This window comes from Coenobita brevimanus, chromosome 106, assembly GCF_032717465.1.
Source record: "Coenobita brevimanus isolate Jiangsu-jjx chromosome 106, ASM3271746v2, whole genome shotgun sequence".
Taxonomy (NCBI): domain Eukaryota; kingdom Metazoa; phylum Arthropoda; class Malacostraca; order Decapoda; family Coenobitidae; genus Coenobita; species Coenobita brevimanus.
Genome location: NC_137059.1, coordinates 6,097,491 through 6,120,936, shown reverse-complemented (window position 1 = coordinate 6,120,936; position 23,446 = coordinate 6,097,491). Strand labels below are relative to the sequence as shown.

Here is a 23,446-nt window from a genome sequence, read left to right as displayed (position 1 = left end):
GGAGAGTTCGATGAAAAGCCTTTGACTCCACCTTGTTGAGAGGACCTGTATGTGGGAAGCCTCCCCACACATAAGAGCTGTACTTTACACAGAGGTGAATAAAATCCATGTATAAAGTCAACAACTGTGCAGGGGTAAAGAAGGTATGGAGGTGGCTTAGCACACCTAATCTCTTGGAAGCAGATTTTACAAGAGATGTTATATGATCTTTCCAAGATAAATCCCCAGAAAATGAAACATCAAATATGTTTAAAGTTGATGTGGGATTGAGCTGGATATTATTAAACATTAGTGGGTACTCCTGTGAAAGATTCTGATGGATTGATAGCTGTTAGAACCGAGTTTTTGACACATTAAAACAAGATTACTTTTACCCCAGTCAGAGATACGAGCCATGTTGGACATAGGTGTGGCACAGCTTTATCCCTTGTTTGTTGAAGTAACTGCTGAGATGGACATTGCGGGAAGCGAATGGAAAGGAGAAGGGTGGATTCATCAGCGTATGAGTGGATATGGTTAGACGTACAGCTTAGGTCACTGATGAATAAAAGGAAGAGAGCTGGTGATAGGACAGAGCCCTGAGGAACACCACTATTGATAGATCTAGGAGAAGAACAGTGGCAGTCTACAACAGCATCTATAGAATGACCGGAATGGAATCTAGAGATGAAGGCACAGATAGAAGGAGAGAATCTCTAAGAGGGCAGTTTGGAAATTAAAGATTTATCCCAGATTCGATCAAAAGCCTTTGGAATGTCAAGTGCAATGGCAAAGCTTTCACCAAATCCCAAAAGGAGGATGATCAGGTGGTAGGTGAGAAGATTGCCAATGGAGCGTTCCTGACAGAAACTATACTAACGATCAGAAAGAAGGTTGTGATAGGAAAGATCCTTTAAAATTTGTTTGTTAAGAATACATTCAAAACCTTTTGAGACAAAGGATGTTAAAGCAACTGGGCAATAGTTAGCTGGCTGGGAATAGTCACCCTTCTTTGGGACAGGCTGAATGAGAGCAAACTTCCAGCAAGTTGATAAATAAAAGCGAAAGAGTTTACCTAGGCAAGGTGTAAGCACAGAAGCATAGTTCTTGGGAACAACAAAAGGGACCCTATGAGGCCCATATACCTTGTTAGTACTGAGGCCAGTGATGGCAGAAAATACATCAGTTGAAGAAATTCTAATGTCAGCCATGAGGAAGTCAGAGGGGGAAAGCAATGGAGGAACAGCACCAGTAGGTGGAACTGGAGGAGAAAGTCTGAGCGTAGAGATCTGCTTTATCAGAAGAAATAGCTACAGAGCCACCAGTGTGGAAAAGAGGAGAGAGGGATGATGAGATAAGGTAAAGTTGTTATAGTATAATGGTTTTTGACAAGGTGCCAGAAGGAGCAGGGAGAATTCGAGTTGGAGAGTTCAGAGCATTTGGCATGGACAAAATCACTTTCAGCAAAGTGAAAACAGACTCAGCACAATTCTGGCCCGAAACATAAAAAGGATGAGACTCAGGGGTGGGTTTGCTCTGGTACCTTTTGTAGGCCTTCTCCTTGTTGTGGACAGCATTAGAACAAGCATGATTAAACCAAGATTTCTTTGCATTACTCAAAGGATATGAGAATGGAATGTATGCTTCCATGACCGAGAGAATAACCTCCATAATGTGCATGGCACACAGATGGCTCTTGGACATGGAAGCAGTAAGGGAAAATCAGAGAAGTAAAACTCTTTAGCTTTAAAATGAGTGGTGTTCCAATGTCCTCTGGTTATTTATTGTAGACCAGTGGCTGAGAATGTAAGAAGTGTCTAAGGAGAGGCTTGATTTTCCCCCACTCACAGATGTTTTGTTCAGGGTCAACACAAAACCGAGAGGGGTTGGGCAGGATACGCAGTGAGCGGAAGAAATGATGTGGCAGATTCCCTAGCCGATGTTGTGACTCATACAATGGTGCTCCTTTTTAAAATAATGGCGTGCAATGCTAAACTTTTGGGAACGGGGACCAATGTCCCCATGACACATTCCAGAACGGGGACAGACTTTTAGGGGTTAAGACCATTTGCTTTATTTTTATCTAACTTATCATCATCATCATCCGGACCTCCTTTCCCACCCTAGGGCAGGGTGAGGAATAGCAACATCCAGACAGCCAAAGTTTGCCCAATTCAAGAGGCCACGCTACCATTCACTCCCATTCAAGCCCTCGAGCTCCTGGCTCCACCAGATAGACCAAAAAAAAATTCACCACATTCTGTAGCTTTACCTATACCTATCTGATAGTGCCAATCTGAACACTGTCACATTAAAATGGGGTGCCAAATCCCTGGTTATGTGCTTCTCCGCACAAAATTCATCCATCCAGCTCAGTATCGTCTCCAACTTCCATACCTCACAAACTCATCTACCATATCCCTCTATCTTCTTGGCCTACCTCACCTCCTCCCTCCTTCAAATTCACTCAGATATACCTTTTTCACAACTCAATTGTCATCCATTCTCTCTACACGACTAAACCATCTCGATACTCTCTTCGATTCTGGTGTACACAGACTTCCTCACTCCTCATCTTCTCATAATTTCCCTAATTTCCTCTCTATGTTAACATCTTCTAGTCCCATATCCTGTGTGACATCACATGCCATATCCTCTTCAACAGAATAACAATCCTCAACAAATACTAAATGAAACTGTTCATTACCTCAAACATTTCTTTTTTATTAGTATAGGTCTTTCATTCACCTGTCATTGTATCTTGGTTTAATTTTCATTTTGCTATTTACATAGCTCAAGAGGAGCTTGGGCTCCTCAGCACATTAGGGCACTATATTTCTCTCAAATCTTATTTTGGAATCCCTCCTGACAGTCTGCTTTTATGCCTCCTGTATCTGCTCCACAACTGAGCCTGTTTGGGCTTAGTGAAAAAAATATTTTGCATATAACTACACCATCCACTCACTCAGTGTAGTGCTGCTCTTGGGTGTCTGCCCTTTCCTCTCCTCCATCCTTCTTTCCTTCCATCTTCTTCTGTCTTTCTTTCCTTCATTCTTTCCTCGTCCTTCTGCCTACAGGTGACTTTACACTCCCTCTTCTGTCTTTCTTTCCTTCATTCTCTTCTCTTCTTTCAGCCTGTGGGTGACTCTACACTGAGTGACAAGCCAAATGGTTTCCTGTACACCAGGAAACCATTTTACTATGCTGGGTGGTAACCGTATAACCAAATTACGGTGCCTGGTAGTTTAGTGGGTAATTGCGGGGCTCCGATCAGATTGAGCCGGTGAAGGTTTATATCCAAGGGGTGGTTGGAGTTTATTGCTCCCGTAATGTCACTCAGGGATGAGTGAGGCTGGTCACTCTCATCTTAAATGTCAGGATCAACTTGCCCAGCCCTGACCTCCTACACTCCTCATGGGGCAATGTACGGGGGTGGGGGTGGGGGGGGGGGGATCTCCATGTTACTCTTCCTTCATTAAATTTGGGTCTAGTATTTATATCTCTACCCCTGATTTAAATATATCACAAAATCACTCCAAATTAATTCTTGATAGCTGGTGGTTTAATGAGTAATTAAGGTCCTCCAACCAGATTGAGCCTGTGTCGGTTCATATCGAAGGAGTGGTTTGGGTTTATTGCTAACATAATACCACTCAGGGATGAGTGAGGCTGGTCACTCTCATCTTAAATGTCAGGACCAACTTGCCTAGCCCCTGGGTTCTATGCTCCTCATGGGGCAACGCAGGTTTAGATGATGATGATGATAGTATCTTCTCACTTTCTGATAATCAGACTAAGACCTTGTTACAACAGACTAACTGAGAGGAAAACGCTGGCAGTCTTGTTATACAAGACGTCCAAGTGGATACAGGACTGTTATATCGGCAGTAAGACATGTTATAAGATGTCAATATATCATTATTGTATGAGTTTGGTCTATGTTCATTGATACAATGGAGATCAATGAGCAATATGGAATTAATGCTGGCCTCATGTCAACACATGATACTCTAATGAAAAGAAGAGGAAATTCAAGGCCTATGCTCAGTAATTAACAAATTTGTCTGGTACATCACCAGAGCTCCCTACACCAGACCTTGGTTCGTATACAAGAAGAGTTGTTTGCTAGAGTCATGGGGTCTGTTATATTAGAAGTCTGATATAAATGGGCCCGTAAACTAAGGCTTCACTGTACCTCTTTCATAATTATTAAACTTTTTGTTGTGGTAACTACTATCATTTATATCATATGATACTATGAGCTTAAACTCAGTTACTACAGGGTCACTTATCCCAAATGGTGGAGAATATTCTATTCCTTCTACTTCATTTTCTTGCCTAGTGAAGACCAAGTCCAGGATAAAAGATTCATCTTCACCACTAGCTCTTGCAAACTCTTTAATACAATATGTTTAACCAACACTGAGTGACAAGCCAAATAGTTTCCAGTACACCAGGAAACTATTTACTACACTGGATGGTAACCATATAAACAAACTATGGTGCCTGGTAGTTTAGTAGGCAATTAAGGTGCTCCAGCCAGACTGAACCTGCGTAGGTTTCTATCCAAGGGGTGACTAGGATTTACTGCTCATGCAGTGCCACTCAGGGATGAGTGAGGCTGGTCACTCTCATCTTAAATGTCAGGACCAACTTGCCTAGCCATGCTCCTCATAGTGCAACACAGGATTAGATGATGATGATGATATATCTAATACTCTTTTCAGTTTTCCCGACTAATTCACAGTAATCCTCTCTATTTTCCAAGCATTTGTGAATGGTATCATATTAACTGTTACTACCAATACTCCTCCTTTGTTTTTACTTTCACTACTACCACTTACGTCTAAGTATTATTGGTCTCCATTTCTTTTAGTTGCAATCATTTCCTTACCATTATCACCACTCCATCTTCCTTTTCTCCTTTCCTATCTCTCCTCCATATATCACAGTCTTCTATCATCAAAACTTCACTCAACCTTGGATCAAGTCTAGTCCCTGTTAAGGATACCAGATCTGGTTTTCTGTCTGGTATAGTATCTTTCACTTATCAATCCATCCATATTACTATACAACACCATTCAAGTCACTGCTTCCCCTCCTCAGTCCTTAAATTCATTCATTCGTTATCTAGTCCACAATGCTTAAATCACTTATACCCTCTTTATTCACCATTTCCTTATTTGCAGGCCCACAACCTTGTAGAAGAAATTAGCTGCCTCCTCTTCAGTTCTCCCACTATTGATCTTTTCTACATCTTCAAGCCTTTCTTACCTCCTTGCTCTTCAATATCCATTAGCTCTCTTGCTGTGTGCAGAATTTCATCCACAATCTGCATACTGCAGAAAGTCACTTTGAGGGATCTGATTTTACCTTTTTTGTATTTTCCAATCCTGCTGAATTCTACTAAATCCTTATCACTTTATCACAGTAACTTTCATTTGGAAGAAGGGTCTGGATGATGATGATGAGCAAGATGATGATGATGATGATGATGATGATTACCAGTATATACTTGTGGAATATCTGGATACCAAGTTTGGAAGGATACAACTAAACCAACAAAAATATTCAGAAATGATTACAAAGCTGGCTTGAAAAATCACTTCCTAAAGGCAAGGACATATGTCCCAATCTGTATAAATAAGTTATTACAACATTGTAATCTCCTTGTAATCATGTATATGCAATATATACAGTAATAAAATGTGAAGCTTTGATACAAATGAAAAATGTGGTAACTAACCACTGTCCTTGTGGCTTAGACTGCATGTTCTTGACAATGCCATCAACAGGGACCATAATGTTGACGTTCAGAAGAGGGGACGGGGTTGCGATGGCAGAGGGGTTATAATTGTAGTCTATTCGCAGGTCAGTGTGGGTGTCCTCACATTTCCAGTATGACACCAGCTGCAGTGGAGATGAGCTTGCTCCACTACTTATGTTCACCTGACAAAGATGACCAACATTACATTCATTCATCTGTGCCTATGCAATGTATCAGGGTACTCAACGAAAGAGGATTGCTATGAAAATTAAAAAAGGAAGAAAAGTGACATTAAAGAAAAAGAAAAACATGTTCTGAGACAAGAAATGTAATGAGAAAGGCAATGGCTTCCTCATTTCATTCATGTCAGGTACTTCTCCTCAGTGCTTTCTATCTATGTATCTATTGCTAGATGCCTTAATCCCTTAAGGGGTGGATACAATTCAACTTCATGTCACCCTGACCCCTGCCATTTCACTGCCCTGTTCCCAGGTCAAATCCCTCTCTCATATACTTCTCCACTCCATCCCTCCATCTCATCCTTGGCCTCCCCCTCCCTCTCCTCCCATCCACCTCACTTACATACACTCTCCTTGTCAGTCTCTCGCTCTCCATCCTCTCCACATGGCCAAACCACCTCAGTGTCTTTCTCCTAACGCTTCCTATCACATCCACATCCACAGCACAATGCTCCTTCACTTCCTCATTTGTCAGTCTTTTTCCATGTGACTCCAAAGGTTCCTCTCAAAAAACTCTTATTTCCACTGCTCTCACTCTTGACTTGAGTCCCTCCAATAAGGTCCAGGCTTCACTCCATACATTACAGTTGGTATCACAATACTGTCGTGTAGTAACTTTTTCACTTCCATGCTCACTTCCCCTGTTTCTTATCACTGTTTTCAAAGAACCAGCAACCTTTCTTCCTTGTTATACCCTTTCAAGCACTTCACCCTCTAAACTTCCATCCTTACTCATCATACTACCCAAGTACTTAAATGCACTCACATTTTCCATTTCCTCCACATCCAACCTCACTCTTCATTCACTGACTTCATTTCTCTTAAAAACCATAACTTTACTCTTCCCTACATTCACATTTAGATTCTGTTTCTTACACACTCTCCAAAACTCATTCACCAAGCTTTGCAGCTCCCCTTCGTCTTCACTTAACAACACAGTATCATCTGCAAACAATTGTACAGGGAATTTCCACACACTGCCCTCTCTCATTAACCCCTTAACCGCGGGGCGTCACTTTCGTGACGCTTGGAAGCAAGGGATCATACCGCGGGGCGTCACTTTTGCGATTCTGTGTTATTTTGAATTCGCCCGGGCTTTCAAGTGGTAGCTTGTATCATCTATCAGTACTGCCAATGTCCAACACTAGTCAGCACTCCTAATCTCATCTGTACTCCCATCCATTGTTGACAATTTAGCCATTTCTCCCCCTTCTTGACTTCCCTCCCTACCTTCCCTCCATTACCCCCTCCTCTCGCCTGCCCGGCCGTGCTACGCTAAGTAAATCTTCCCTGGAATTTTCCACTGATTTCATCCATTGAAATAAGCCCTATGCCCTATTCTTATACCAAATAATATATATCAAAAAGAAATAAGGTAAGTGAGAGTGCCATACACCTGGAATTGGCTAATTATCACCTGACAACACCTCACGTGCACTCGTTCGCTAATTTTCGCTGTTTATTTCCCCTTGAAATATGCCGTATAATCTATTCTCGTACTAAAAATATATATAAGGAGGGAATGGAGAAGCCTTAGTGATATTTACATTCACCTGGAACTACCTAATTTATAATGTATTGTCTAGATTTCCTGCCAATCATTTCACTGCTATATATTAGCAGCTGTCAAGAGGCTGACGTTTGCAGTAATACATTTCCCTAGGTAGGCCACCCTGGCTCACCCCTATCAGTTCACTGTCATCTTCCACGGTGAAGGTACATCAGTTCGCTCCTGCTAACTTCGGCCGCTTTTTGGCCCCATGCAAAGGGCCCTGTGACCTTTACCCCCTACTAAACCTCATGTGGAAAGAGGTAAAGGGCTGACAACTGAAAGAGAGTGACTATGATCTTTCTGTTGAGTAAAACAGTGCAAGTGGAATTGTAAATAATGTGTAAATAATGTGTAAACAGCAAGTGAAGCAATGAATGTAAATATAAGTGAACAGTGGAAAATGGTTTTATAAGTTACTTCAAGTGACAGTGCATAACACAGTGCAAATAAAATAGAAATGTAAATAATGTAAATAAAATAGAGAACGTAAATAGAAATGTAAATGAGTAGTATTATAAGAATACGAGTATATCTACTAAGAGTAATGAGAGTGAAAGTTTCACTCTAGCATGTATGAATACTATGAGTTATGAGAGTGAAGGTGAAAGTGACATTCACTCTCAATGCTAGTATACAGGACGAGAAAGTGAATGCTACGTATCTTACTGAAAGAAATTGAATGCCTACAGTGACAATAAACTACTGTTACTGAAGGAAACTTATGGATAAAGAGTGTTGATATATATAAGTGTTATATAGTAATAGAAATATAAAGTGTGAGTGTTTTTATGAATAATAAATGACAGAACACCAGCGGCGAACTAGCGCAAGTGGGAAGGTCATACGCCCTCGTAATTTTCATTGCTTTCACAGGGTTTTTTTATTTTGGAGTATGGATTCCAAACTATTTGAGAATCATAGAATAGTATTTCTAGTGATAATATCAGGCTGTGGTAATCATATTATGGGTTGTCGGGAAGTGTAAAGTGGAGACTTCGTTACCCAACTTCAGAGGTCTCCACAAGTCCTACGGTACTCGATGAAGGCTCAATAAACACCCCATGAGAAAGCTGAAGGTATGTGCCATAAGCATATGTGATTTTAATATTCTAGGACTAATAACTGATTTTTGGCAAATATTTTTAGAGAGTCTGTCGGAGCGCGAATATGCCCACGGGTGCTGCAAGAAAAAGCGAAACAAGCCCACGGTTAAAGGGTTAAGGCCACTCCAACATCCATTGCTCTACCTTGTATTTCTTTTATAACTCCATCCATATACAGATTGAATGACTATGGAGACATGACACAACCCTGTTTCAATCCAACCTTCAAATAGAAATATTCACTCAGTTCACTATCCACATGCACTGCAGCCTTAGCACCCTCATACATACTCTTCATGGCATGCAACAACTTCCAATTTACTCCAAATATTTTTAATACTTTCCACAATCCTTGTCTATCCACCATGTCATATGCTTTCTAGAAATTAACGAAGGCTGCATACAACTTCTTTCCCTTCCGTAGAAACTTTTCTACTAAAGACCTAAGAATGAATATCTGATCTACACAACCTATTCCCTTCCTAAAACCTCCCTGTTCTCGTTTAACTAATGCCTCTGTTATTTTCTGAACTCTGTTAATAAGTATCCTACCATATATTTTTCCTATTACACTAAAAAGACAAATGCCCTTATGATTACCACACATTTCTTTTTCCCCTTTTCCTTTGCACAGGGGAATAATTATACCTGACTTCCAATCCTCTGGGACTTTACCTTCCTCCCAGGCCAATCTGCACATCTTCCACATCCATTCTACTACAATCTTTCAGTGCTTTCTAGTGCACATAATTAACCCACGAGATGCTATCTACCTCAATAATGGACATGGTTCTAAATGATATACAGTACTTGAATGGAGGGCATATTAAAACTGAATTTCCTGTTCTCTCTCCTTTTTTTTCTCTTTTTTTTTTATCTTTTTAGTGCTCATTACAGTGCTACTAAAGTACAGTACAGCAGATACTGACCTCAAAATACATACTAATATCTCATCATGCCCTCTTCCATTTGATACCCATATTTCTTGTCCCTTATTAAATAAAATAGTATGGGGGGAGGTTGTTGAAAAACATGGAAGCTGCATAAAAAATGGCTATGAAACATATCAATCTCAACTTGATATTGTATGGATACACAAATAATTTATCAAACTCTCTGTGAGACAGTAGGCCCCCAAAATCAATTTTATAAACCTTTAAAAATTGCTGGTTTCAGCACACACGGTGAGGTTGATGCTGTTTTTTGCACATGGGGATAGATAGATGGTGCTTTTTTTCCCACATGGGTGAGATACAGTAGCTGATCTCCCTAAGCTGCAGTTTCCAGGTCAAGAGCAGGGAAAGTATAACTTAAATGAGTAACAAGAGGCAGAAAGATCACACACATTGTTCTCTTTCAATAATTTTCAATCATGACACCACATACCTGATACTTAATCATATCAACATTGAAGTAAGAAGCAGTAGGATTGCTCTCTGCTTGCTTCCTTAATAAACTGGTGAGAGCAGTCATGTTGAAGTTAAACACTCCGCACTCAGTAGTTGACTGTTCATCATCCCTAACAATACAAACATAAACATTAGAAAAAAGTTTAAAATAATTTCATGGATAACATAAATGGAAAATACAAACTACGCATGAATTACAGAGTACACAGAATATCAAGACTATACGGAGGGTTCATAAGTAATGTGTCATTTTGCAGCAGATTTTTGTTATTAAGAGCATGTGTCATTCCCTCCACTGGTTCAGGCAGTTAACATATACCACAGTGAGCTGTGTGACAACACTCTCAGCTCAAGGTGAGCATGATATCATTCCCTGTGTGTGTGTGTGTGTGTGTGTGTGTGTGTGTGTGTGTGTGTGTGTGTGTGTGTGTGTGTGTGTGTGTGTGTGTGTGTGTGTGTGTGTGTGTGTGTGTGTTCTTACCTAATTGTATCTTTACAGGAATGAGTCAAGCTAGTACTGTACCGTGTCTTAAACCATATTTATCATACATATCCTTAAAATTGTGAGTTGTTTTGGCTCACACTATTTCATTTGGTAGTGCATTCCACTGATCAATTGCTCTATTTGGGAAACTAAATTTCCTTACATCTTTATCACCTCTCTTCTTATGCAGTTTTTTGCAGTGTCCTCTTGTTGATGCTTCCCCATAGGTTAAGTAATCATTTATGTCAATTTTCTCCCTCCCTGATATGCATTTATACAGCATTATCATGTCACCTCTTTTCCTTCTCTCCTGTAATGTTGGTAGATTCAGTTTGTTTAGTCTTTCTTCATAGCTTAGATCCCCTAAGCTTGGTATCCATCTTGTAGCGGACCTTTGAACTTTTTCAATCTTGTCTATGTGTTTTTTGAGATGAGGACTCCAGACTACTGATGCATACTCCAGGGTTGGTCTGATAAATGATGTTATTATCTTTCTTAGCATGTCTTCATTTATGTATGTGAATGCTATTCTCATATTTGCAAGCAGTGTATACATGTTCCGTACCTTCTCACTGATGTGGTCAGCCGGAGATAGTCTGTTATTGATAATCACACCCAGGTCCTTCTCTCTTTCTCATGTGTGTAGGGTTTTATTTCCTAACGTATAATCCCAATCAGGTCTTTTTCCACTTTTACCAATCTTGATTACATGACACTTGTCCACACTAAATTCCATTTGCCATGTATTACTCCATTCATGAAGTTTATTTATTTCTTCTTGTAGCTCTTTACAAGAGGCTGTGTTAGTAATTCTCCTTTGTATTTTTGCATCATCTGCAAACATATTTAGATAGCTTTCATTTCCAGTGTTACTGTCTATGTCATTTATATAAACTAAAAACATGATTGGTGCCAGCACTGAGCCCTGTGGTACTCCACTAGTCACTTCTTTCCATGATGAGTAATTTCCCCTTAGTACTGTTCTCATTTCTCTTTTCATGAGAAAATCTTGCATCCAACAATACAGTTTGCCTCAAATTCCTCCTTGATGGTACAGTTTCCATTAAAGTCTTTGGTGTGGTATTGTGTCAAATGCTTTCTTGAAATCTAAATAGATACTGGCCACCCATCCTTCTCTTTATTGTAATCTGTCTGTTACTCTGTCATAGTAGCTCAACAGATTAGTAACACATGATTTTCCTTTTCTGAAACCAAACTGTCTTTCTGTTATCATATTGTGTTCTTCTAGATGATTTACCCAAGCTTTTCTTATAAGCTTTTCTAATACCTTGTTTACAACACAGGTTAGTGATACTGGTCGGTAGTTGGGTGGATTTTGTCTATTCCCTTTCTTGAATAAGGGAACAATGTTTGCTTTCTTCCAAATATCAGGTAGTTTACCTTGACTCAAGGATTTCTTGAAAATTAAAAATAATGGTTTACTTAACTCCCTTGCACATTCACGTAGTACCCAACATGAAATTTCATCAGGACCATTTGCTTTTCCTTTGTCTAATTTACTTAGCTCCGGCTGTAATACTTTTTCTGATGTTTGTATATCTGGTAGTATGTGTGGGCATGCATGTTCCACATAATCCCTCTCAAAATTTTTTCCCTCTGTAAAAATTGATAGGAATTTCTTGTTTAGCGCTTCACAAATATCCTTCTCTTGTGTATAGGTGATTCCCTCGTCTGTAATGGACTGTATTTTATCTTTTACTTTGGTTTTGCTTCTGATGTAGGTGTAAAATAGCTTCGGTTGATCACTACTTTTATTTATGATATCCTCCTCAAACTGTTTTTGGGCTTCCCTCCTTATTCTTGTATAATCGTTTCTTGCCTGTTTGTAATTATTATATGCCCTTTCACTATTGTGTCTTCTGTATCTATTCCACAACAAATCTCTTTTTTTCTTTTGATTTTTTACATTCTGTACTGAACCATTTCTTTATTTTCTTTTCTGCTTCTTTGTGCTGTGGGATGTACTTCTGGACTCCTATTTCATAGAGTTCACAGAATTTTTTATATATAGCATTTACATCTTGTGTGTGTGTGTGTGTGTGCACGCGCATGCATGCGTGTGTGCGTGTGTGAATGATATACAGTGCAGTATGATAGTATGATTATTTAATCATCACCAACATACACGAGTAAAAATAGTCATATGTTGCATGAGACTGGGTGAATTTGGGCAACGTGAAGTGAAGACATTTCTGGTTAAAGTCATTTTCTAGTTAATCCCCTTCTCAGCCCTCCTATCCCCCCCTCTTTCCCTTCCTCTAATTCAGTCACCCTCCATACCTTCACAAATCACCCATCTGCTTCTTGATGCCCACCAGTCAGTAGACAAGCTCCCTCAATGTTGTGTTGTCATAACAGACAGTGATTTCAACACCCTGTGATGCCTAAGGTGCAGACTAAGATGAATTTACATACAATGCATTTGTACTGGCAGAGAAGAGAAAATCTAGTCAATAAGAATGAAGGTTTGCTTTGTTGGAAAAATTTCTGTGCTTGCAAATCCTGCATATTTATTTTATATTCTGCAAAACAGCTAAGCAGTGAGTAAGGGATGGAGTGACGGTGGTCTGATGGGGAAAAAATTGACAGGCGAGTAGTGGACGTACACACAGCTGATGAGTGAGCACAGGAGTCGCGATAATTCTACTGTACAATACAACATTTATTTCCGTATCATTAGTTCACCAATAAATCATCAAGATTGATTTCTTTAGTTTATTTTTCCATGTTTTTATTCACAAACTTGTGAATAATATTTAACAGCATGGACTTGCCTTGTGCATTCTGTTCTACTGTGCAACACTGCAAGCACATGTGTTCCGTCCAAGTGGTGTGTTGAAAAGGAGATAATGTTTAAGTTGGAATCTGTTAGTGTGAACCCACATATGAGTGACAAGTGCTGTATACACTTAGACTGACTAAGAGGGTGTATGTAGGTGAGGTGGAGGGAGGGAGAGGGAGGGGTAGACCGAGGATGAGGTGGAGGGATGGAGTTGAGAGGTATATGTGGGAGGGGGGGGTGTGAGTTGGGGGGAGGGTAGTCAAATGGCGGGTGACAAAGTGACTTGGAGGCATTTTGTCTGCGGCCACCCTTTGCGGGATTAGGGCGTCGGGCTATAGATAGATAGATAGATATATCTGTACTGTATATGTCATACAGCTGGGAAAAATCAGTAAATAAGAAGCTAAGTTCCTCAAACTTCCTGGTTAGCTGGGATACTAACTGTATTAAGTGACAAATATCTGGTATTTTCCACTTGCTTTGATACTTTATAATGTGACAAAATCTTTGTTAAACAGTCATTACTTGCACAAAAGGACAGGAAGTTCTCAGTTTTTATGACTTCTCCTCACACTGTGCATTGTTTTCTTTCATTATTACCCTTTTTTTTATTCATTTGCAAAATGAGATCAGCTTCTGCGTAAATATATCAAGGCATGTATTAATGATGCCACAAAATGAATTTACGTAAATGGTGAGTTACTGCATAAGAGAAAAACACGATTTTGCTAATGTGGTCTAAGGCAGTTAGGCTTTTTATAATGGTTTTCCAATAATTTTATAGTGCAGTCTTCATTTGCATAACATCCTGCCACTAGAAAGTAAGTGCATTACTTGAGGACCCCCTGTACAGAGATTTGTAGTAACAAGAGTGTGGTAATCTAAGAACTGATAGTTGATAATTCAACCACAGTATTATCCAGATACATTTGGCATACATAATATTGCTATTAACTGCTGAACTGCTCAAAAAAAAAAAAAAAAAAAAAAAAAAAAAAAAAAAATGGTCAAGACTAGACATGCTGCACAAGAAAACTGTTTAAAAATGTCTTTTGTACAAGGTAAAAAAAAAAAAAAAAAAAAAACTAACATTGTTATTAGCTGCTTGTTGGGTAGCACATTGGTGACTTTAGTAAAGTTGTTGACTTTGAAGGAGAGTTGAGCAGGGGCAGGGTTGTTAGCCAGCACTCCTACTATACCAGCAGGGAATGACACCATCATCTCCCCTGTCACTTTCACCTGGCACCTGCATTTAGATCAACATGTTACACACACAGTATCCTTTATAATCACATACAAGTATAAACGTCAATATATAAATTCTGACAAAATAATAGAGCCAATACATTACTGAATCTAGAATCACCTTCCTAAAAGTGTTACTGTGAACAATAGTAGCCTACCCTTGGGCCATCACTTTTGAAACTTCAATATTACTAATGATAAGGTTATATATAATTCTAAATATGAGTTTTGCTGTATAGAACTGACAGATACTGGCTTAGGAATAATGTACTGTACTGTAAATCAACAGTATTCTACTGTTCTAGTTACTTAGCAAATATAAAATTATGCATCACAGTAGTTTACCTAGTCTCATCAGTTCCCCTGAAGTAGGCATGGCAGAGTTCCTGAAAGGCCACTGCAATGGGTATGGTGTCTGAGAGTCCAATGGTGAGAGGTGAGGGACCTCGTGATGTGGCCATCAAGCTAGAGGTGCGAAATTCCAAGCTCGACACTGACTCTGCCCGGGACAAGCCAGAAACTGTGGAAGGACTCTGTCGCCCACGAGTGCTACCTGGACCCTGATCCAAAGAATATGGTTGTCAATGCAAAAGTTATGGAAATGTTAACTGCTATTTCAGAAGTACCATTGAAGAACTGAAACTTCTGCATACTGTAAGGGAACCTGGCTATGGTACAAAAATATAATACATGGTATGAAAATTACATCTAGTGCCTTGCGTGAAGGTGGTCTGGGTATGGCCATGGTAGGTGTAGGCGTTGAGCCACGGCTGGAGGTACCACCACCACTTCCTCCTGTTCTGGGAGGAAGTGCAGGGGGAGCATCACCCTCAGTCTCATTCAAGATATCACTCAACTCTGAAAACAATATCAACACATCAACAGTGTCTGAAATACTGTAAATCTTGTACTTATTTTTTATTATAACAAGCAGAGTTAAATATTTTTTGGCCTTCAGACCACAAAAGGTATAATTAAAGGATTGGTTTCTACCATTCCTATATGATTATGACAAACTGACATACTTTTTCCCTGCCAGAAGTACATCGCAACAAATAGCTGCTTAATGATTATGTAGCTATGGAATACTGTACAACTTTATTCATGTAGAAAAGTAAAGGCTAATGTTGAATAATTTAGTAGACAATCAGTTAACTCAATGTGTTTTTATGGTCAACAATCCTAAGTGCAGTATTTCATAGTTTTCTTACATATTACGAAGATTACAGAAAAAATTTTAAATCCTGACCATCCCCTAAAATGAGATCCCTTCCTTCTCAAACTTTCAGCATAACAAGCAGTGTACCTGCACTACTTAACCACCACAAAAGCCTCTCAGAAAACACCATAGTAAACCCCATGACCATAATCAAGAACTTATGTGACGATATGTAACATGTTGAGATTATAGAGACCTGCATATCTGTCAGCACGGGGTGGTGGAGCCAGAATAGGTGAAGTTACTGATGTGACAGAGGTAGCTGGTGATGACACCCCTGCAACATACAAAAAAAATGTAAAAAGTACATTAATAAATAAAACATACAAAACTTTCATTATCTTAAATTTCCTTGCCCAATTCATGATCATTCATAGTAGTTGCTACATGTGCATGTAGCAAAGAAGAAGAAGAAGAAGAAAAAAAATAAAAAGTAAGAGAGGCTACCAACCGAGTTCCCTGTGGGTTCCCTGTAGTAGTAGTCGTAGTAATAATAATAGCAGCAGCAGCAGCAGTAATAGTAGCAGTGGTATAGCTACCGCAAATTGACTTAGGACCTCCCCCCACAAGGTATTAACCCCTTCTTTACCGGGAATGTGTTGTGATGTACCCCCGTACATCACTTGTAAACACCCGTGAGACACCAGAACCGCAACCGTGGTACGCTGGTATGCCCTCTAATGAATGGCAACTTATGGGCCTCAGAGTAGCCCAGTAAGGCTGTTTCTGAGGACTGTGTGATAGCAACAGCTCTGTGTTTGGACAACTAAGACTGTGGCAAAGTTCTGACGAATTCTGACATCATAAGATACATCATGACTAAGTTGCGGTGGCATGAATGGCTTGCTCACTCATCTGTGATGTAACTTTTTTTAGACCAATCATTATTTTATTTATAATTTCTACTACAGATATTGTACTATATTTTCCACTGACAAATGGCAAAATTTACACCCTTTGGCCTGCCTGAGAGAGCCAGTTACCACGCACTTGACCACGAGAGAGGGTGTACAGGATATTTTTCTCTTATGGCGTCTCTGGCGGATTCTGATAGTGACAAGTTTATTCCTCATGAGGATACTTATTTAGATGTATCAGATGATGATGCAGCATTGTCTGATGTGTCAGCAGATGACTATGATCCTGAAAATGATAACGAGGTTGATGTTAGTGAGGAGGAGGAGGAGATTAGTAGTTAGTTTAGTGATGCCACACGCTCGGCAACAAGTGGGTCAAGGTTGCCATCACCGTCACGTGTGTCCACACACTTCATGTTCAGCTTACATGGTAAATAAATAAGCCATCCATCTGTGCATGACGTTTTTTTTCAAGCCAGTTTGTACAGTAGGTACCTGGGTAACAGTACTTTAGCGTAAGATATGTAAACTTATACAGTATAATGATCTATAATCATTTATCTTTTATTACCAACATCATACTGGGTTTATGTGATCATCAGTATACAAACATATCACAAAGAGTGATTAGTCTGGACATGGCAAAAAACATACACTAACTCTCACACTACAGGAGGGGGAGCTGTCACGTTGGTATGGGGGGTAAACGTAGCGTTTACACTGGGGGTAAGGGTCGGTAAAGACGGGGTTAAAAAACACAGAAATCATAATACATCACAATGTTTGTTCATGAAATGCCATTCATTAATATGAAAACACGTTTCCCTTGTTTTTCAGGACCAGTTGGATGCGTTTTGGCATCGAATCACTTAGATCTTTAAAGTAATCTAAGGACATTTCTTTGCACCAAACATTTGTCAGTTCAGTCCTGAGGTTGTCTAGATTGGGTGTCTTCTTCTCTGCCATGATTTTCTTCATCTTTGCCCAGCAGTTTTCTACTGGATTTAGATCCGGACTGTTACCAGGCCAGTCGAGGACCTCAATCCGATTATCCTGAAGCCATTTTGTCACCTTTCTTGACTCGTAACATGGAGCTGAATCCTGTATGAAAAAGTCACACCCATGAACAGCAAAAAAGTTTAACAAATGATCTTTCAGAACTTGAATGTACCGGCCACCATTAGTCATCAAGTTCTTAGGAAGAAAGTAGAGGCTTCTCCTTCCCATTTCACCTAAGAAACACCCCCATACCATTACTGATTGTGGGTGCTTAACAGTCGGCACCATGTAAGCAGGGTCATATTGACTAAGGGAGCCAGGGTGACGAAACTTGGCAGAACGCACCTGGAACACATCAAATGTGCTTTCATCGGAAAACATAACTTTTCTCCACTCATCTGGTCCAGTGTGCATACTTCTTGGCAAATTGAAAGCGCTGCTTCTTCATGCGGTCAACGAGAAGCGTTTTTTTGGCTGTGGTGCGGCTTGGCAAATCCAGCTCCTTCTGCAAGCAGTGTTGGATAGTTCGAACTGAGACGTCTTGTAAAAGCTGGGGATGCATTCTCTTCAATTCTGCTGCTGTCAGTCGAGGTTTCTTGATTACTTCCTTCTTCAGAAACGTATCTGTACCTCTGGAAGTCATCCTCTTCATTCCACTGCCGTGCTTGTGCTCTGGTACATCAGATGGCAGACCACATGCTGCAGCAAGAATCTTCATGACGGTTCACTTTGCGCGTCCAGTACAATCACAAATCGTGTTGATAGGGACATTATTCTGCCTCCATACTATGATACAGACCCTCTCATCCCTTGAGCAGTAATTTCCAGGCATGACAACTCGACTCTAGGAAAAAAAAAAAAAAAGGATGTGCAAGCTCGAAGCGACGGGGACATATACTCCCACTTTCGCTTTTGGGCAAGCACTGACATGCTGAGTGTTTCACCACCTCCCACCAACACCAGAGGAGTTGCCAGTTACTTCTTGCCCAAAAAATTCACTTGGTAGAGGTGGAAACACAAAGCAATGACAGACAACTCTCCCATAGCAATTCTGTGTGTAGGTCCTAAGTCAATTTGCAGTGAGTGTAGCAGTAGTAAATTACCCACGGTCTGTCTGGTTATGCAGATCCATCAACCACAGGGTAGCAATCACCCCTGCAGGGCCATTCCATGCAGCAAACTGATGTTGTTTTGCAGTTGGCAATGCCTCGACCCAGTGAAGTGTGGAGGTTTGGTTCCTGGTTCCTGGATGGATGCTGCATTTGCATCCCTCCACCCAGTTAACAGGGGCACCATAGTAGTCTCCAAATCACCTTGTTATCTGGTTATGATTACCACCCTGAGCAGCAGCAGCAGCAGTAGCAACCCCAGGTTTATCATAACAGGAATCCAGAGGACTGTGGGCCAAAACTGCCCTTCGGCCAAGTTTGCCCTTCTGCAGTCCACCATCCTCCTTTTAGGGAGCTAGGAGGGGACTGAAGGCCATTAATATAACCAGGCAACTCCACCACTTGGTCCAATAGGTGCCACCACATGAAGGCTTCCATCTGTTGCAAATGGGCAATACAGTATTCCCTCATCCGTCAAGCAAGTCACCATAACTCAAAGCTCCTTCTCAAAGGCTACATTTTCACATTAACTTTATCTTCTCACTTGTATGCCAGAGTCATTCCATAACTACAATCCTATCTCCTTGCATGTTACATCCAGTCAGTTTGATAGCTTTGTTCCTTTGTTTTCACATTATTATTATCTGACTATCTCTTGCAATCACTTAGCATACCAAAGCAGCTCTTCCTTGGCCTTCCCTATCTTTTCATATTTTCAACATTGTTTAAATACAACAAATTCTCTTTTTACACAGGTTATCCCAACATCTTCTCTACCCATGGATAAGGTGAGGTAGAGTCTAGAAAGTAAGGAAAAAATAAAAGAAACTAATCAACAGCATACCCAGTGAAACAGGCCACACACTCAAGCACTTACCATTCATGCCAATGGCATCCTGACTACTTCACAGGTTTAAGTATTGGCACATGTGCAGATCTTCATCTAGCAGTGATAACGAAAAATGCTATAACCAAAAGATCACTGTATTGCTATAGGCTGCTACTACAACTCAAAAATCACACTCAGAAGAGAGCTATTTCAGGCCAGGTTGGAGTAAAAAGGGTAAGAAACACATGTATTATGGCCCATTTAACGGACACTTCATTACAGCCGACAGAAATCCTGTGGCCATCATAGTGCCCGTTCAATCCCATATCCGGTCTACCAAGGTCAACTAAATCGAGGATCTATTGTACTGTACTGTATTACATGCAATACTTTGAACACATCGGATGTTAGAGACAAAATTTGCACAATGCATGCACCTGGACTGTACTGATGTGCAACAATTTCATTACTAACATGCTCACCTCCATATTACTTAAAACCATTTTCAACACTGGGTTAAAACATAAAACCAAATAACGGGGTGATGTGGAGCCTACTTTGGTGCCCCTGTTAACTGAGTGGAGATGCAAATGAGGCATCCATCCAGGAACCAAACCTCCACACTTGAGTACATCAGTTCACTGCACAGGAGGGCCCAATGGGGACGGCTGCTGGCCTGCAGTTGAAGGTTTTGCTTGGCCAGACGGACCTGGGTTACTCAACAACAGCTTATGCACACTCTTCTGTATTTCATCCTACAAACTCCAGTCATTACTCATCACACTCATGTTCTCCATTTCCTGATCATCTGGCCTCAGTAAGCACCATCTTGCTTGTGGAAAAATTCACCTATGCAATTTGGTCTGTGCACATACTAAATCTTCTTTTATTTATTATTAAACCTCCCCCAGTCACACTTGGGGACTGAGACAGTTCTCCAATGCATGCTGGAAGATCAATGACAAATGTTCATGCCGTGTACTAATGCAGTGCATTAACCCTTTAACCGCGGGTATTGTTTTGGTCTGACTGTCCTCTCCCGCGGGGGTTTCAGCCAAATGTAAACAAACCTTTAAACCTTAACCCCTAAAACGCGGATCGTCGCTTTTGCGACGGTCGGCTCAAAGGACAAGACGGCGGGTCGTCGCGTTTGCGATTTGAGTTAATTTTGAATAACCGCGGGCAAGCAGGCTCAAGCCGGTATTGTCTCTCAGTCCCGCCACCCGTGAGCTACTTTTAGCACACTTGACCTTTGTACTACTGACCTCGGTTGTTGCCAAGTCTCATTTTTTTTACCCACGGACGCACCGATGCGCGGCCCTCCCTCGTCGTGCGATATGGCAACGCGCGGATGGCTGATACGTGTCAATCTGCGCCGTCATCTCGCAAGCACTTTTTGCTATTGGGAAACGCTTGTTTCCCCAGTTGTCACACTGTCATTTTTTCGCGCGGTTTGCCCCAGATTAGCGTCAGTCCACGCAAATCTGCCATGGTGACACCATGTCAGGCTCTAGCTCTTCTAGTTCCGTGCCTTCTAGCCCTCCAAAAAAGGGTTTTGTTACCTCTACGCCCTTCAAAACTTTACAAGTGACTACCAAGGGGCTAAGTGACTCGGCCATAGCATTTGAACTGTTGAAAGCCTCTATGGACTACGGCAGTGACGTGGGTGTTTTGTCTAGCCTGGCTGAATCAGAGACACAATCGAGTGCTGATTCAGCCCCGGAAGTGATGATTTCTGTGCCCGAGGAAACTGTGACTGTGCCCAGCACCTCTACAGGGAAGGCCCCGGTGAAAATGGGGCTCGAATATGGAAAGGGAGAGAAAAGGAAGAGGAGCGGAGACAGCAGTGCACCGGCATTGTCCACTACGCCACGCCACACCACCGCAAGCCCGCCACGTTCTCCCAGCCCTCTTCTCTCGTCCTCCTCGTCTGCTGTCCTGTCTCCTGAGTCATCGGAGTCTCCATCACCACCGAGAAAGGGGAAGTAGACGAGCAATGTTAGGTATGAGAGGTTATCGTAGGCCTAGTGTTCGTGTGAGTAAAGTTAAGTCCCCTAGGCTAACTCCCACTAGGCAACTCAGGAGTCACGCCACCGCGGGTGACCTTGACCCAAGCGATAATCTCCCTCCAACCACCACCACCACCACCACAACACCAACACGGCCTGGGATAACCTCTCCCTTACCTACTATTGCCCAGCCTGCCTCACCCACTCCCACACGACCTGCCTCACCCCCCCCCCCCCCAAGCACCACCCCGCCAAGGCAGGGAACATTAGATGCTTTTGTGTGGTCAGAGGGATCAGATTTTGTGCCTGAAGATCTGCCCTTTGACGAAAGTGAGTGTGGACTTCAGGCTGACTTCTGGACGACGATGGTGAATGTGTTGACTACCTGTTGGCCTTCCTTGACGACGAGGTTATGGAGCACATCTGTACCGAGACCAACAAGTACGAGGGGCAATGTGCGCCAATTCGCGAAGAAGGTGGTGAGGCTGCGACGCCATCCACGTCGCGGATGGCATCATGGGTGCCTTTGACGATCCGCGAGCTTTTTGTATTTATTGCCTTGATGTTGCTTATGCCGCACAACTGGAAGCATAAGTTGGAAGAGTACTGGGGTTCCGACGAGCTGTGCCCAACACCAATATTCAATAAATACATGAGCCGCGATCGTTTTAGGCAGCTGATGACTTATCTTCACTTCGCGAATAATGATGAGCCTTCCCAAACTGACCCATTATGGAAAGTGAGGGGAATCCTGAACATGATCAAAGATAAGTTTACGAGGTTCTTGCGCCCTTTCAAGAAAGTCGTGATTGACGAGTCTTTGGTATTGTTCAGGGGCCGTCTTCGGTTCGTCCAGTACATTCCAAGCAAACGCCACCGCTTTGGAATCAAGTTTTCGTGCTGTGCGACTGCAAGACGGGGTTCATCCTTGACTTCGTCATCTACACCGCCAGCAATGTCGACTTGGATAAGACTGACCCCTTGGATTCTCTGGTTCTGTGGTGAAAGTGCTTTTGGAAAAGTACTTTGGCGAGAATCATGTCCTGTATACGGACAATTATTATACAGCTCCAAAACTCGCCAAGTACCTTTCTGAACACGGCGTCGGCTCCTGTGGCACTGTCAGAAGTAACAGGGCACATTACCCTGCCTTCCCAGAGGCTGAAAAGTCAAAGCGGGGGAGACGTGCACCTGAAGAAATCTGACAAGATGCTTGCGATCAGGTGGCATGATAAGAGAGTCGTGAACATGCTCACCACAGTACACAAGGGTGAAATGCTGGCAACAGGGAAGGTCGACAGAAGGACTGGCGAGCCTGTGATGAAGCCTGATGCTGTAATTGACTATAAACGTCCAATATGCGGCTGGTGGACAAGTCGGATATGATGATTGGAGAGATTGACTGTCTGAGGAAAAATCGTCGTTGGTACAGGAAGGTGTTCTTGCACTTGATTGACATGTGCATGTTGAACGCCTTCATCCTGTATAAAATCAAGAACAGGAAGCCAGCCAACTACTCTCTCAGAAGATTCTCCAAGACTTGTGTCTACCAGCTGCTTCAGCGTTATGGCCAGGTGCTTTCAACAGGTCCCAAACGCCACCCTCACACACCTCCAGACCGCCTACAGTGTATGGCCTACCTTCAGCGACACCGCCTGGAGCCACTGCCAGCCACTGCAAAGAGGGGGAAAGCACTGAGGAGGTGTCATGTGTGCAGCCACACTACCAGGCAGGAAAGAACTTTTAGGCGCACCTCCTTGCAGTGCAAAGAGTGCAAAGTTCCCCTCTGTGCTTACCCGTGTTTTTTCGACTACCACAGCCTAAGTAGATTTTGAAAATAAGG

At 41.7% G+C, this 23,446-nt stretch overlaps 1 protein-coding gene across 1 annotated transcript in view; it reads right to left on the bottom strand.

The window, feature by feature from the left end:
* Positions 1–23,446, bottom strand: part of LOC145416442 (F-BAR domain only protein 2) — a 264,247-nt gene that overhangs the window by 9,681 nt on the left and 231,120 nt on the right. Inside the window, exons 16-21 of the mRNA XM_080285396.1 lie at positions 15,997–16,077; positions 15,288–15,439; positions 14,927–15,141; positions 14,427–14,582; positions 10,027–10,159; positions 5,726–5,928 (exon numbers count right to left, since the gene is read on the bottom strand). Of these exons, the coding sequence (XP_080141522.1) occupies positions 5,726–5,928; positions 10,027–10,159; positions 14,427–14,582; positions 14,927–15,141; positions 15,288–15,439; positions 15,997–16,077 (940 nt within the window). The remainder of the gene's footprint in view (positions 1–5,725; positions 5,929–10,026; positions 10,160–14,426; positions 14,583–14,926; positions 15,142–15,287; positions 15,440–15,996; positions 16,078–23,446) is intronic.